Source organism: Ranitomeya variabilis, chromosome 5 (assembly GCF_051348905.1).
Source record: "Ranitomeya variabilis isolate aRanVar5 chromosome 5, aRanVar5.hap1, whole genome shotgun sequence".
Classification (NCBI taxonomy): Eukaryota; Metazoa; Chordata; class Amphibia; order Anura; family Dendrobatidae; genus Ranitomeya; species Ranitomeya variabilis.
Window position 1 is genome coordinate 667609412 of NC_135236.1, and position 17645 is coordinate 667627056.

At 42.9% G+C, this 17645-nt stretch overlaps 1 protein-coding gene and 1 long non-coding RNA gene across 4 annotated transcripts in view; one reads left to right on the plus strand and one right to left on the minus strand.

The window, feature by feature from the left end:
• Positions 1-600: 600 nt before the first annotated feature.
• On the plus strand, positions 601-4883 carry LOC143776880 (E3 ubiquitin/ISG15 ligase TRIM25-like). Its single transcript, XM_077266698.1, has one exon. The coding sequence runs from the start codon at positions 766-768 to the stop codon at positions 2398-2400; it is 1635 nt and encodes a 544-aa protein (XP_077122813.1). The 5' UTR covers positions 601-765; the 3' UTR covers positions 2401-4883.
• A 3957-nt stretch (positions 4884-8840) lies between these two features.
• Positions 8841-17645, minus strand: part of LOC143776884 (uncharacterized) — a 44826-nt gene continuing 36021 nt past the window's right edge. For 2 of the 3 annotated variants that reach the window (XR_013215945.1, XR_013215944.1), the window contains one exon: positions 8841-9412. This is a non-coding gene — a long non-coding RNA (uncharacterized LOC143776884). Of the gene's footprint in view, positions 9413-9567; positions 9698-10031; positions 10602-17645 lie in introns of those variants that run through there. The other variant, XR_013215943.1, reaches the window with a different exon arrangement.

Here is a 17645-nt window from a genome sequence, read left to right on the forward strand (position 1 = left end):
TTCTAGTCCTTTCTTGAGTCCCGCCGCTTCCAGGAGCCTGCGCGGACCCGTTACGTTCTTTCAATGCCAAGCCTCTGCCAGGATCCCACCCCTGGCAGAGACCCTACAGTCTCTCCCTTCACAACACCCCCTGCCACAGGGTGTTGCTCCGTTCAATCCCGTCAGCGTTCTCTTCTAACTTCCTGCCTGACCCCCAGTTTACCCACTATGGTGGGGAGTGGCCTAATGAATAGCACCCTTAGCTCCCCCCGGAGGCCCAGCTGTGAAACATATTGGTGTCTGTGATACCTGATTGGAGGAACTCCTTCGGTGCCATCGAACGTACCATGGCTCCCCTTAGCGGCGAAGCCACAGCACTGCAACGACCAGGACTCTGGGGCGCTGCACTTCTGCCATGGCGTCTGCTGATCTGAGAGACGAGCTGCTCTGCTCCATCTGTTTATCTATTTTTAAAGATCCTGTAATGCTGAGATGTGGACACAACTTCTGCCGGGTCTGTATTGATCGTGTGCTGGATACACAGGACTAGTGTTTTAAGGGATTAAAACAGTTTTAATGAAAAATGCAGGATCCAATAAACGAAGTGATAAATTGCTGGAATCAGAGTCTTTGCTGCTACAGCATGTCATGATACTCTCACAATGGAGTAGCATAAGCAGGTGCCAGGTTCCCTTTAATGAGTTAAGTGAATGGGTGTAACTACAACGTTGCTAAGTATTGAGTAATAGACACTTTCAGTTTAATTTCTTCCTTCTTCTGTCAGCCATGGCGTCTGTTATTCTGAGAGAGGAGCTGCTCTGCTCCATCTGTTTATCTGTATTTAAGGACCCTGTAATGCTGAGATGTGGACACAACTTCTGCCGGGTCTGTATTGGTCGTGTGCTGGATACACAGGACGGGTCTGGAGTTTATTCCTGTCCTGACTGCAGAGAAGAGTTTCAGGTGCGTCCGGCAATGACGAGGAACATAAATCTCCATAATGTCGCAGAACGTTTCCTGATTACTCAGCAAGAACAAGAGGAGATCACCGGGATCTGCTGCACTTACTGTGTGGACTCTCCGGTACCTGCTGTTAGATCCTGTCTACTCTGTGAGGCTTCTCTGTGTGATATACATCTGAGTTCTCACAGCAAATCACCAGAACACGTCTTATCTGATCCCAGCACTTCTCTGGAGAAAAGGAAATGTTCTGTCCATAAGAAGATCCTGGAATATTACTGCACCGAGGACGAGGCTTGTATCTGTGTGTCCTGCAGTTTGATTGGGAAACATAATGGACATAAAATGGAGTCACTGGATGAGGCCTCTGGGAAGAAAAAGAAAAAATGGAGAAATGTTCTGCAGGAACTGATCACAAAGAGAGAAGAGACTGAGGAAAGAGTTCAGAGTCTGGAGGAGCAGAGGAGAAAAGCTCAGGAAAAAGCAGCTGGAGAAGCCGAGAGAGTCACTGCCCTGTGCACAGACATCAGGAGACGGGTGGACGACCTGGAGAATAAGGTCCTGAGTGAGATCTCCAGGCAGGAAAAGGAAGAGTCACTGTCACTGTCTGCTCGGATCCATCAGCTGGAAATAAAGAAGGACGAGCTGTCCAGGAAGATGAGACACATTGAGGAGCTGTGTAACATGACGGATCCACTGACTGTCTTACAGGAACCAGACACCGGTGACTTGTGTGATCCTGAGGAGGAGGGAGGTGATGGGGACACAGGGGGACATGATGAACAGCTCCATGATGGAGATGACCTGGATGTGGCTGTGATCTCACACACATTACACACATTATGTGACGTAATATCAGGTATAAGGAGCGGGATCTATGTGGAGGGTCCTGCAGACATATTACTGGATGTAAACACAGCTCATAATAATCTCCTTATATCAGACGACCTGAAAACTGCAACCTGGACAGAAGAGAAGCAGAAACGTCCAGAAACAGCAGAGAGATTCCTGGGTTATAGTCAGGTGATGAGCACGAGGGGATTTACCTCAGGACGACATTACTGGGATCTGGAGATCAGTAGATCAGGGGGTTGGATGGTGGGGATGTGTTATCCCAGTATAGACAGGAGGGGAGAGCAGTCACTGATTGGAGATAATAACAAGTCCTGGAGTTTGGGGAGATATTATAATAATCAGTATTCAGTGAGACATGACAGTAAAGTGATCCTGTTACCTGATAAGATCTCCACTTATAGAGTCAGGATATGTCTGGATTATGAGGCCGGGCAGTTGTCCTTTTATGAGCTGTGTGACCCCATCAGACACTTACACACCTTCACTGCCGCCTTCTCCGAGCCCCTCCATGCTGTATTATGTGTATTTTGGGTAAAGATTGATGGGTGCTACATAGAAAGCTCATTGAAGATAAGAACTTACAAGAAATATAACATGAGAAAGTGAAGTTTCTATAGTAAACATTTTTACCATTTTCTATGCATTGTCTAAATAAATACAAAAAATTGAGTTTACGCTTTGGCCGCGGAGCCTCAGTGAGACTGACTTACAGTTCTGTAGAAATCCCTTTTCAGCAGTCATTAAACCATCACAGACAGGATTACAATAAAGGTAACAGATGATACAGGATTCATGGTTGACAATAGGTGATGGACACAGCTGTAGACCTCTCTGCACAATGTCCCCTGCACAGGTCACAGAGCACGATCACATTGCTCCTATAAAAGTGAATACGTCACCTCCAGACCACAATTTCCTGTATTCAATGTGCATTAATATCTCGATTTAATTAGCTATAAATTATAGGCTAAAATTATACATTCACTTTAAGTAATAACACCCACGGTGGTCAACTGACTTTCTCTTAGAAAAGGGTTGTCTTCTTGGGCCGAAGAGTGTACATGAGTATTTCCTATTATAATAACACTGATTTCTGCTGATTGATTTAATTTTGATGGTTTATCGATGATATTGTTTCTGCTTTATTAAAAAAAAGTCTAAAAATAAGAAAAATTGCTATATAATTCACAATATAACTATATACACATTAAGGCTACTGGTGGAGTTTCACATCAAATTAACCCCTTCATGACCCAGCCTATTTTGACCTTAATGACCTGGCCATTTTTTGCAATTCTGACCAGTGTCCCTTTATGAGGTAATAACTCAGGAACGCTTCAACGGATCCTAGCGATTCTGAGATTGTTTTTTCGTGACATATTGGGCTTCATGTTAGTGGTAAATTTAGGTCGATAATTTCTGCGTTTATTTGTGAAAAAAATAGAAATTTGGTGAAAATTTTGAAAATTTCTCAATTTTCAAATTTTGAATTTTTATTCTGTTAAATCAGAGAGTTATGTGACACAAAATAGTTAATAAATAACATTTCCCCCATGTCTACTTTACATCAGCACAATTTTGGAAACAAAGTTTTTTTTTGCTAGGAAGTTATAAAGGTTAAAATTTGACCAGTGATTTCTCATTTTTACAACAAAATTTACAAAATCATTTTTTTTAGGGACCACCTCACATTTGAAGTCAGTTTGAGGGGTCTATATGGCGAAAATACCCAAAAGTGACACCATTCTAAAAACTGCACCCCTCAAGGTGCTCAAAACCACATTCAAGAAGTTTGTTAACCCTTCAGGTGTTTCACAGCAGCAGAAGCAACATGGAAGGAAAATATGAACATTTAACTTTTTAGTCACAAAAATGATCTTTTAGCAACAATTTTGTTATTTTCCCAAGGGTAAAAGGAGAAACTGGACCATGTACGTTGTTGTCCAATTTTTCCTGAGTACGCTGATACCTTATATGTGGGGGTAAACCACTGATTGGGCGCACGGCAGGGCTCGGAAGGGAAGGAGCGCCATTTGACTTTTTGAATGAAAATTTGGCTTCAATCTTCAGCGGATAGCATGTCACGTTTGGAGAGCCCCCGTGTGCCTAAACATTGGAGCTCCCCCACAAGTGACCCCAATTTGGAAACTAGACACCCCAATGAACTTATCTAGATGCATAGTGAGCACTTTAAACCCCCAGGTGCTTCACAAATTGATCCGTAAAAATGAAAATGTACTTTTTTTTCACAAAAAAATTCTTTTAGCCTCAATTTCTTCATTTTCACATGGGCAACAGGATAAAATGGACCCTAAAATTTGTTGGGAAATTTCTCCTGAGTACACCGATACCTCATATGTGGGGGTAAACCACTGTTTGGGCATATGGTAAGGCTCGGAAGGGAAGGAGCGCCATTTGACTTTTTGAATGAAAAATGATCTCCATCGTTAGCGGACACCATGTCGCGTTTGGAGAGCCCCTGTGTGCCTAAACATTGGAGCTCCCACACAAGTGACCCCATTTTGGAAACTAGACCCCCCAAGGAACTTATCTAGATGCATAGTGAGCACTTTAAACCACCAGGTGCTTCACAGAAGTTTATAACGCAGAGCCGTGAAAGTAAAAAATAATTTTTCTTTCCTCAAAAATGATTTTTTAGCCCAGACTTTTTTATTTTCCCAAGGGTAACAGGGGAAATTGGACCCCAATAGTTATTGTCCAGTTTCTCCTGAGTACGCTGATACCACATATGTGGGGGTAAACCACTGTTTGGGCACACGGCAGGGTTCGGAAGGGAAGGCACGCCATTTGGCTTTTTGAATGGAAAATTAGCTCCAATCATTAGCGGACACCATGTTGTGTTTGGAGAGCCCCTGTGTGCCTAAACATTGGAGCTCCCCCACAAGTGACCCCCTTTTGGAAACTAGACCTCCCAAGGAACTAATCTAGATGTGTGGTGAGCACTTTGAACCCCAAAGTGCTTCACAGAAGTTTATAACGCAGAGCCATGAAAATAAAAAATAATTTTTCTTTTCTCAAAAATGATTTTTTAGCCCTGAATTTTTTATTTTCCCAAGGGTAACAGGAGAAATTTGACCCCAAAAGTTATTGTACAGTTTCTCCTGAGTACGCTAATACCCCATATGTGGGGGTAAACCACTGTTTGGGCACATGTCGGGGCTCGGAAGTGAAGTAGTGACGTTTTGAAATGCAGACTTTGATGGAATGCTCTGCGGGCGTCACGTTGCGTTTGCAGAGCCCCTGATGTCCCTAAACAGTAACCCCCCCCACAAGTGACCCCATTTTGGAAACTAGACCCCCAAAGGAACTTATCTAGATGTGTGTTGAGCACTTTGAACCCCCAAGTGCTTCACAGAAGTTTACAACGCAGAGCTGTGAAAATAAAAAAATCATTTTTCTTTCCTCAAAAATGATGTTTTAGCAAGCAATTATTTATTTTCACAAGGCTAAAAGGAGAAATTGGACCCCAATAGTTGTTGCCCAGTTTGTCTCGAGTATGCTGGTATCCCATATGTGGGGGTAAACCACTATTTGGGCACACGCCGGGGCTCGGAAGGGAAGTAGTGACGTTTTGAAATGCAGACTTTGATGGAATGGTCTGCGGGCATCACGTTGCATTTGCAGAGACCCTGATGTGTCTAAACAGTAGAAACCCCCCACAAGTGACCCCATTTTGGAAACTAGACCCCCAAAGGAACTTATCTAGATATGTGGTGAGCACTTTGAACCCCCAAGTGCTTCACAGAAGTTTACAACGCAGAGCCGTGAAAATAAAAAATAATTTTTATTTCCTCAAAAATGATGTTTTAGCAAGCAATTTTTTATATTCACAAGGGTAACAGATGAAATTGGACCCCAATAGTTGTTGCCCAATTTGTCCCGAGTATGCTGGTACTCCGTACGTGGGGGTAAACCACTGTTTGGTTGCACGTTGGGGCTCGGAAGGGAGGGTGCACCATTTGACTTTTGGAACGCAAGATTGGCTGGAATCAATGGTGGCGCCATGTTGCGTTTGGAGACCCCTGATGTGCCTACACAGTGGAAACCTCTCAATTCTAACTCCAACACTAACCCCAACACACCCCTAACCCTAATCCCAACTCTAGCCATAACCCTAACCCCAACACACCCTTAACCACAACCCTAACCCAACACACCCCTAACCCTAATCCCAACCCTAATTTCAACCCTAACCACAACCCTAACCCCAACACACCCATAACCCTAACCACAAGCCTAATCTTAAACCCATTTCCAACCCTAGCCCTAATTCCATCCCTAACCCTAAGGCTATGTGCCCACGTTGTGGATTCGTGTGAGATTTTTCCGCACCATTTTTGAAAAATCCGCAGGTAAAAGGCACTGCGTTTTACCTGCGGATTTACCACAGATTTCCAGTGGTTTTTGTGTGGATTTCACCTGCGGATTCCTATTGATGAACAGGTGTAAAACGCTGCGGAATCCGCACAAAGAATTGATATGCTGCGTAAAATACAACGCAGCGTTTCTGCGTGGTATTTTCCGCACCATGGGCACAGCGGATTTGGTTTTCCAAAGATTTACATGGAACTGTAAACCTGTTGGAAAACTGCTACGAATCCGCAGCAGCCAATCAGCTACGGATCCGCAGCCAAATCCACACCGTGTGCACATAGCCTAATTCTAAGGCTATGTGCACACACTGCGGAAAACGCTGCGGATCCGCAGCATTTCCGCAGCTGCGGGTCCGCAGCAGTTTCCCTTGAGATTATAGTTCAATGTAAACCTATGGGAAACAAAAAACGCTGTGCACATGCTGCAGAAAAAACTGTGCGGAAACGCAGCGGTTTACATTCCGCAGCATGTCACATCTTTCTGCGGATTCCGCAGCGGTTTTACAACTGCTCCAATAAAAAACCGCAGTTGTAAAACCGCAGTGAAATCCGCAGAAAAACCACGTTGAGTCCGCAATAAGTCTGCAGCGGTTTTACGCTGCGAATTTATCAAATGCGCTGTGGAAAAATCCACAGAGGACCAGAATACCCTAACCCTAAGGAAAAATCCACAGAGGACCAGAAAACCCTAACCCTAACCCTGGTTCTGAACATAGTGGGGGAAAAAAAAAAATATATATATTTTCTTTATTTTATTGTTGTCCCTAGCTATAAGGGTGATAAAGGGGGGGGTCATTTACATTTTTTTTTATTTTGATCACTGTGATAGGTTTTCACAGTGATCAAAATGTACATTGAACGAATCTGCCGGCCGGCAGATTCGGCGGGCGTACTGTGCATGCGCCCGCCATTTTGGAAGATGGCGGCGCCCAAGGGAGGAGACGGACCGACACCGGGAGGCTTGGTAAGTGTGAGGGGGTAAAGGGGGGAGCACGGGGGGTGGATCGGAGCACAGGGGAGGTGGATCGGAGCAAGGAAGGAGCGGGCAGGAGGACGGGGGAGCGGACAGGAGGATGGAGGGGACCGGGCCACATAACGGACGACTGGGGAGGCGATCGGTGGCGGTGGGGGGGGGCAGATCAGGTTTTCCAGCCATGGCCGATGATATTGCAGCATCGGCCATGGCTGGATTGCAATATTTCACCATTTTCATAGGTGAAATATTGCAAATTGCTCTGATTGGCTGTTGCACTTTCAACAGCCAATCAGAGTGATCGTAGCCACGTGGGGGCAAAGCCACCCCCCCTGGGCTAAAGTACCACTCCCCCTGTCCCTGCAGATCGGGCGAAATAGGAGTTAACCCTTTCACCCGATCTGCAGGGACGCGATCATTCTGTGACACAGCATATGCGTCACAGGTCGGATTGGCACCGACTTTCATGACGCATACGCTGTGTCACAGGTCGGGAAGGGGTTAATATATTGGGTTTTTTTGCATTTTTTTGTACATTTCCCACTTGAATATTTGATTTTGGAAAAGCTGGTTGACCACTTGAGTGCTTTTAGAAATATGGTGTAGTTCTCCTGATGTACCTCATGTACAGGGCATTGCTTTAGCTTAGATATCCATGGTTATGACAACTAGCAACTAACTATCACTATATGAGTGGTAGTAACTGTGGATACCTAAGCTACTGCAATGCCCTGCACGTGGGGTAAGCGACATAGGTTATCAGGTGAACTATACTATATTTCAAATGGGAAGTATTTGCTAATATTGTTATTATTGCATCTACTACGTACAGGGATAGGGTCTTGGAGATGGGAATACCCCTTTAGGGCATATGCTGCTTTATACCTTGATGTTAAATTATACCTTTGTCAAATGTTTGCATACAATCATGCTAATAAAGGTGATAAAAAGCTGAATAGTGTGGAGTTAGTGGTATAATGAGTGACATCCTAATGAGAGCTGATACATGTATGATTGCTGGGACCACCCAAAAAATACTAGTATGGATGTCTAATGAGAAGGTGTAATGCGTGGACACTACTAAAAAGCCTACAGGACTCGTGAAAACAGCGGGACTGTGTTATAGTCTTCGTGGTGCCCCCGGAAGTAATGACGAAGATCGTTTAAGTTGATCCTAATCTTTAAAGGAGTTGTCCATAATGCGAAAATCTAGAAACTGCTATTACCACTCAACCCGTTACTTCAATTCTGGAAAACCCGACTGGACAAGAAAGGAGTCATTTTTTTCAAGACAAGCAGAACCTTTTCTTCAAATCTTAGACAATCCCTTTAAAGAGGACCTGTCACTTGCCATAAAAGTGTTCTTTTTTTTCACCTGGTGTGAATGCCTCTGTTCTCCTGAATCCGGCTATGTTTTTCTTTTCTTCCTGCGCCTCTCCGTTCCTGAGATATGACCCTCTCTTACCTAAATATAAATCTATGGTATTTTTTTTTTTAGCCAAATTGGCGCAATATTCAAGAATTCAAAAATGTAAAATCACACCCACTTGGATAAAAATCTATGCAAGGAAGAAGAGGCAATATCTCAGGAACGGAGAGGCACAAGAACAAAAGAAAAACATTGCCGGATTCAGGAGAACAGCGGCATTTACACTAGGTTAAAATGACATCTTTATGAAAAATAACAGGTCCTAATAAAGCTTCCCATGTTATCACACTAAGGACACTCTGTGCTCATGGTGTGAATGGCTTTCCGTAGCATTTTGTGTATTTATTATTCTGCTAGCGCCAACATATTCCGCAGCGCTTTACAGACATCATCATCACTCATAATCATCATGTCTTTGAACTGTGGGAGGAAACCAGAGAACCCATGGGAAACCCACAGAAACACGGGGAGAACATACAAACTCCTTGCAGATGTTGTCCTTGGTCGAATTTGAACCCAGGATCCCAGTGTTACAAGGCTTCAGTGCTAACCACTGAGCCACTTTGTTCCTCTTTAACAAAACACAAGCAGATGTTGTCAAAGAACCATGGCTGATCGAAGCGCCTGCAGATTCTGCTCCTTGAGACGTTGCTGTAAATCCTTGTCCCTCTGGGATTCCCGCTCAGTCAGCTGGTAGAATTTCTCCAGTCTCTTGAAGGTTCTGCTCTTGGATCCTTCTTGCCTTTGTTGGTGTCTTCTCCGGTCCTGGAGAGCAGCTTCATGTTGTTTTCGTCGTGTAATCATCTGGCTGTGGAGCAGCTCCTATGAGATTGGGAAAACAGATCACAGAATTGCTTACAATGAAATTACAAGAATTACGAATAATGCAGAAGAAATGACAAATTCTTAGTAACATATTAGATAGGCAATTATCTAATGACAAATAATTCCGCACTCGTAATATATACCGTACTCACATTATACTTCTCATCTTTCTCCTGCTGTTTATGGATCATCTCCAGATCTAGATTCTCTCTCTGCTGCCGAAGGTTCCTCCAGAACTGGACTTTCTGATCCTCCCTCTTCCACTCCACAATGTACCATCATCTAAGAAAAAGATAGACTAGAGTCATCATTTCTGATTTATTGAAGTCACTGTTCTTTTTTTGTCTTGTCGTATTCGCTGACGTTTTTTATGACCCAAAGTCTTCAAAATGCACAAAGAAAAGAATCCAGCGTGATGGCAGGAAAGTGGATACAAAGTCCAGTAGTTATTGAAGAATCAAATGAATAAAATGATGGTGATATGTGGCTCTGGCCTGTGTGAATACAACCGACGCGTTTCAGCTCAGAAGAGTCTTATTCATAGTTGTGGATCAGTGTGTATTGGCCTTACTTATGTATATATATCACTGCCAGGCCACACTGACACATCACTCACCACGTGGGTTTGTTAATTCCAAATTCAAAGTGAAATTACCTGTTGGAATGATAACCCATGACACACGGAAAGATAAAGACAAGTTCATTAAAAACAATAGTGAGTGAATAAGACAAGTTGTATATACAATAATAATTTACAAACTGCTAAACAAATGGACATAAATTCCTTCACAGTTTCAAGTCGCAAATATGCAAAAGTCCCTGAACAGATGACGAAATGTAAGAATATTGTAATTTGTCATCCTGATTAACCATAGGGGTGTATTTTTTGATGATCCGTATCACAACCTAGTATTGTGTACACAATCAGGATGACAAATTACATGATATCCTGGAAAATATGGATATTAGATATGTTGCCAGGAAAGTCACACAGAAATAGTCAGAGGTTGCAATACTACAGAGAAAATGCAGGAGATCCTGCTTAATATTAGACCACAGTAGAGCAGAGGAAAGTTAATATAGATGTAGGTAATTAAAATGAATGATCCTTAATAAAGGTGTAAGGTGCTGCAAAAAAGTGTGCATCACAATAAAGGAAACAAAGTAGTAGTAAGAACTTACATGTGCTGAGCAGAGTATGATGTGGGATCTCCCTCCACCCCAACGCACGTTTCTTGAGTTAACTTCTTCAGGAAGATGGAAAGATAGTGGCAAAGGGCCCTTAGGGTCTATTTATACAGGGTAATAATTGGGAATGTGCATGCCAATCGATGCTCGTTTCATGATTATTAAACAGGTCAGCAGTCATCAGACTAATGAGCAAAATAAGGAGAAAATGGTGTGCACTCTGGTCTAGAGTATGAGGTGCAGGTGGAACGGACTGTGATAGCCCCAAAAGTAATAGTAGAGAATCACTGCACACTCTCTTTGATAGTTTGCAAGAGTGTTTACAAAATTTATTCCAAAGATAATTTCAAAAAATTGCAAGCCACAAGCAGTGAAATAGTATAATCTAATTCAAAACCCAACATTTCGACCCTCCTGGGTCTTAGTCATGAGGTTACTTGGTTTCTGGTGCAAGAGTAGAGGGTGAAGAATATAAAGAGGGACCCTTGGTGTCTAGAATCTAGAAGCTGCTCGTGGCGTTGTGGCTGAGGCTGTTAAGTGGCGCTCCCGCACCCTGCAAGGTGTGTGGCTGCTTGCTGCTGATACCATGATGTTCTATGCACACAGAACCATCGTTCTATGCATATAGTAGTGTGGTTGGCTGCTGGCATTAAACACGATCCACAAACAACTGAGTATTGGCTTGCATGTTGCAGATTGGAGGGCATTTAATGGCCGTTGTCAGCATATCTACATGGCCCCTTAAAAGGGAAGTCTGCTGCTAAGAATCTAGACTCGGGGCTACTTGCACTACTGAAGACATTGGTGCCCCTAGCCTTTCTGGTGCCTGAGGTGAACAGTGAAGTATTACCTCATTACCAGTTTAGAGGAGATGGAATCTAGCTTCGGCCTAGGGTTACTCACAACCCAACACTGATTTACTGTCAAATGTTCTGAGGCCTAATTTTCATTACAATGTTTGGAGAAGGTAGAAGACCTCATAATAAGAGACAGATTGGCATCAAATAGGAGACTCTGCATTATGCAGCATGGCTGACTGCTCTACGGTCTTCTACTGGGGATCTTTACAGAGAACTGTTCGCCAACTAGTGACCTTGGACTGTACTTCACTGGTGTGCAATTTAATTGTTAGGTACAGACTATGCAACTGCAGCCAATAATGGTTGAGTTTCCACTCAAAATAGTGGTGTAGCATTATGACTACAACCATGTCCTCACCAACTAATAGTTGGCCAGCCTCTGAGAAATAACACATTGGCCGTTAACTGACCAACTACCATAACAACAAGACCAACTTATCAACTGTCCCCAGAGAGACTGTGCCATCCAAATTCTGTTGTGAAGATCACTTCACATCAATCTTTTTTTTCATACACATATCTTTGTCTAATTTTTTCCCCCTGCCCAAACCCATATTTTCTTTTTTCCCACCTTATGTTGTCTTTTGTCTCTAGGAAAAATTGCCTGCTAAAATGTAGGCCCTCACCCTCTGTCCACAGCACCATCTTAAGGCCCCGTCTCACATAGCGAGATCGCTAGCGAGATCGCTGCTGAGTCACAAGTTTTGTGACGCAACAGCGACCTCCATAGCGATCTCGCTATGTGTGACACGTACCAGCGATCAGGCCCCTGCTGCGAGATCGCTGGTCGTGTCGGAATGGCCTGGACCTTTTTTTGGTCGTTGAGGCCCCGCTGACATTGCTGAATCGGTGTGTGTGACACCGATCCAGCGATGTCTTCACTGGTAACCAGGGTAAACATCGGGTTACTAAGCGCAGGGCCGCGCTTAGTAACCCGATGTTTACCCTGGTTACCAGCGTAAATGTAAAAAAAAACAAACAGTACATACTCGCCTTTCGGTGTCCAGGTCCCTTGCCGTCTGCTTCCTGCTCTCACCGAGTCCCGGCCGTACAGTGAGAAGTGAGAGCACAGCAGTGACGTCACCGCTGCGCTCTGCTCTCAGTGTACGGCGGCTCAGTCAGAGCAGGAAGCAGACGGCAAGGGACCTGGACACCGAAAGGCGAGTATGTAGTGTTTGTTTTTTTTGGTAACCAGGGTAAACATCGGGTTACTAAGCGCGGCCCTGCGCTTAGTAACCCGATGTTTACCCTGGTTACCCGGGTGCTGCAGGGGGACTTCGGCATCGTTGAAGACAGTTTCAACGATGCCGAAGTCGTTCCCCTGATCGTTGGTCGCTGGGGAGAGCGGTCTGTGTGACAGCTCCCCAGCGACCACACAGCGACTTACCAACGATCACGGCCAGGTCATATCGCTGGTCGTGATCGTTGGTAAATCGCTTAGTGAGACGGGGCCTTTACTCTCTCCTAATCCATCTCAAACCTTCCAGGTCTCCACTCCATGTTCACTCCTAAACACACTCGGTCGCACTGGTTCCTCGCTCCAAGATCCTGGTCTTCATTGCTCTTTATATTGGACAGACTGGCTGAGCCGGTCGGCTAAATCAGCACCATGAAACAAAAGAGACAGAATAATCCTTTTTTCTTGCTGAACATGTGACGCATGATTATATCAACAAAGCTGGATGTAGAGAAGACAAAAATATTCTGACCCCCGGAACATTTCAAGAATTGTGAGCCATTGATATGAAGATTATTTGTATCTATCAGCTTAGAAGCTGTAACAGAGAAACCGAATGCAATAGACGACCTAGAAGGAGATATTTGTAGTTGGCTCTTCTATCGGTGTAAGGTTACTTGGATGCCAATGTTTAGGGTGTGACAGTGTAAAGAATTTTTTCAACAGTTCCTGTTAACGGCTTATTCATCTGTTGGTGGCTGTTGAGGGTCTACTCTTAGATAGTTTCAGTTTAGAGATGATCTTTGTATTTTTATACTTTGGTGTTTCCAGCACACACTACTTGCATGAGAGGTGGTGGTTATCATCTTAATTTTTTATTTTCATTCACTTCCATGCTTTGTGTTACAAAAGTTGACTGCTGTAAGTGGGACATTCCTGTCAATCTCCATAGTATTATGGCTCAGTAATGAAGAGAACAAAGGAGATGTGCCCAAAGCATCACTAGTAGGATCCAGCTGTATTTGACAGCCAATATCCCAGTGTCATGACTGGGATCATAAATAACTCTGACCCAAGATATTTAACCCTTTTGATAATAGCGATATGCATATTGTAAAGGATAACACCTGAGACTTCACACAGATCCAACTGCGGCCACCATCTTGCCAGGGAGATGCACCTCCGCTCCTCCAATCGTCAGGACAATTACGCAATTGACTGATAAGTGATGGATGAGTCCACAGCTGTTTCCACTACTAGGCCCATTATTGGGGAACCCACAGTGAGTCTATAGTATATATACCTCTGATTCCAATGCAATGAATATATATGTAGATACAGTATATATGTACGCCGGGTACAGTTACTGCCAACTCCACAATAACAAAAGAACTACCAGCTGCCACCACCAATTGTTTATAAAGGCTAACTGACCATCCATTACAGGTAGTGTATGGCTTCAGGGGTGCGGTTTACAGAGCAAAAGGATCAGGAAACAATTACATTTTATATATTTAATCCGGAAAGATAGGCAGTGTTTAAAAAAAATATACAAAGATGTTACAAAATGGGACAAAATGATACAATACATACAATTACATAAAAGAAAAGAGATAATTAAAGAGAATTACTAAGCCTGATGTTTCACAAATGGCAACGAGTATAGCGGAAGGTGGTACTCCTTAGGAAATCGGACAAAATCCACAGCAAGCTGTACTTTCCAGGACTGACAAAATACAAAACCGCAATTTCTGCTTTATATTAGGTCAAGGTTACGCCTTTGGTGAGCTCATATGGGGCTGGTCATAGGATTTAAAAACAAATAACAGGCAAGAGCAGCACTCAAAATTATTCCTTTATTGAAGTCCTAAAAATATGCGGTCAGGGAAAGGGAGCAGTTGTAATTTGTCAGGCGACGGCGGTTTCGTGTATGAAGACACTTCCATGGATCTGAATGCTGTGTCACACGAGTCTATTGTCTCTCTGTCTTTCTCTATATATCCTGACCTTGAAGACTACTCCAGACTTTAGCAGAAAGTCGGCGTTCAGCTCCCAAGTCCCAACAGTGACTGTCCGGTGCGAATGCTGAAAATTTCTGTTGTTCACTTACTGTATATCTATTAATGATCCATCTGACTTCTCAGTCTGAATTTTTTAGATGTCCATGTGGAAATCTCAGCAGGAATGATCCATGACAAGATCTTTAGGAAGGCTACAGCGACAACCTCTCTTTTGCATTACAATAGCGCTCATCCTCACTATGTAGAAAAGTCACTCCCTTATAGCCAATTTTTGTGCTTATGTAAAATTAATAGTAAGGAAGGAGATTTTAAGATCAAGACAACAGAATTAATAGATTCCACAGGAGAGGATATCTGAACCGCTTGTTGAATGAAGTCCTCATTAAGGCGTCTCAGTACAGTCAAACAGATATTTTAGATAAAAGAACCGAGGAAAAACCTTCATCAGGATTTTACAGCTGAAACGCCTATGCAATGTTTTTTTATTTACTTATCATATATAATATGGTCCATTTACATGCGGACATGCTTATTTCAGCCTGAGTGCTGGATAATAAATATAGCAAAGCAAATACCGTAGCCGGATAATTTGTCTATACCTGGATTTCCTGTTGGGATCCTCCCGTGTACGGAAGCGCCTCCAGATCTCCTTTTTTCTGCATCACTTTCCCAGTTATAATTAATCATAATGGTGGTGGTGAGCAGACTGCAATGTATGTCCTACTAAGGACTGGTTAAGGGATCTGGGAATGTTTAGCTTGCAAAGAAGAAGGCTAAAAGGGGACTTAATAGCTGTCTACAAATATCTGAAGGGATGTCACAGTGTAGAGGGATCATCATTCTCATTTGCACATGGAAAGACTAGAAGCAATGGAATGAAACTGATTAGATATTAGAAAAAACGTTTTGACGGTGAGGGTGTTCAATGAGTGGAACAGGCTGCCACGAGAGTTGGTGAGTTCTCCTTCAATGGAAGATTTCAAACAGAGGCTGGACAGACATCTGTCTGGGATGGTTTAGTGAATCCTGCATTGAGCAGGGGGTTGGATACGATCACTCTGGAGGTCCCTTCCAACTCTAACATTCTATGATTCTATGATTCTAATCCCATAGGTTCATTGTGAAGTCCTACTTCAATGGAGGTGGAAGTATCAGTTCTTTCTCACTTCCCCAGTTATAATCAATCCCATATGTTCAATATGAGGGTGATACTTCATACAACAGACTTTTTTGGTGATGTCAGCTTCAAGACGCCTCCTGTATGGAGAAAATAGTTGACTATAGCTAAACTCAGCTGTGTTTCTCCATCTTCCAAAATGACTATTGAGACCTTATATAAAAGGTGTTAGTCACCTGTTCTATTCTCCCAGCATTTTCTAAGCATGCAGGAGGTTAGACCAGGAGATCATTACATGTAACAAACTGAGAAACCTGCTCTAAGCTATGGTAGAGGAGTGTGACTGCCTTCTTATGATTGGTCAGCATTGTAGAGGGAGAAGAAGTACACGCCCCCAATGAATACTAACTGATAACACTCACTTGGACTTACAAATAATTAGCTCATTAGGTGGCAGATACTTTGGTTGCTAATAGCTCAGCCACAGAGAGGCAAGATTAAAAAAGCAACACAAAACAACATTTTGTTCTGCTCTGCATCCACCATTACATTGTGTGTTCAGTTCAACATGAAACATTTTGTGGAAGGTTCTCTTAAAACAGAAAGAAATAAGGCTGAAAAATTGGACCTGGAAATAATCATTTAGTTAATATAAGTAATCTGTGTTCAAAAATTTACCAATGATATCAACAAGTCGTCATACAAATAATACTTTATAAGGCTCCATCAATTGAAAAATAAAAATCTTATGTTACTAGTAATGTAGTGATGTGATAAATCATAGAAACTCTTTATAATGGGAACATTGCTGTAATTGTAACAAATTGCATCATAAATATATAAAGTCATTTATATTTATCACAAAGGGAATGGATGAAAAAGAAATCCCCCTGAAGATGAGGAATTGGTATTGCTGTTGTATTTCTATTGTTGTCCAAAACTTAATTTAAAAAATGTATTCCCTACCTTAATTTCCAAAATAATGATGTTAACAGATAGACTCATGCCATAAAAAACAAGCCTTCATTTGGCTAAATTTATAGAAAAAATAAACGAAAAAAATATGGTTTTCGGAAATGAAAAAAAATCTTGCTGCACAGAGATGAGCAAATCTTTAAAAATATTTTGCCTAAATTTCCCAAAAAATTCAATTTGGGGTCAATAAATTTACACAAATTTTAATACTTGAAAGCTTTTAATTGCTTATAAAATACACATGGAGAGAGAAGAGAGAAAAATAAGACCTTACACTCTACAGAAGAGAGAGGACCCCACTGACCATAAGAGCTTACACTCTACAGGAGAGAGAGGACCTCGCTGACCATAAGAGCTTACACTCTACAGGAGAGAGAGGACCCCACTGACCATAAGAGCTTACACTCTACAGGAGAGAGAGGACCCCACTGACCATAAGAGCCTACACTTTACAGGAGAGAGAGAGGACCCCACTGACCATAAGAGCTTACACTCTACAGGAGAGAGAGGACCCCACTGACCATAAGAGCTTACACTCTACAGGAGAGAGAGGACCCCACTGACCATAAGAGCTTATACTCTACAGGAGAGAGAGAGGACCCACTGACCATAAGAGCTTACACTCTACAGGAGAGAGAGGACCCCACTGACCATAAGAGCTTACACTCTACAGAAGAGAGAGAGCACCTCGCTGACCATAAGAGCTTACACTCTACAGAAGAGAGAGGACCCCACTGACCATAAGAGCTTACACTCTACAGGAGAGAGAGGACCTCGCTGACCATAAGAGCTTACACTCTACAGGAGAGAGAGGACCCCACTGACCATAAGAGCTTACACTCTACAGGAGAGAGAGGACCCCACTGACCATAAGAGCCTACACTTTACAGGA

Coding starts and splice junctions, on each gene's coding strand:
- LOC143776880 (XM_077266698.1), top strand. CDS start 766: ATGGCGTCTGTTATTCTGAGAGAGGAGCTGCTCTGCTCCATCTGTTTA.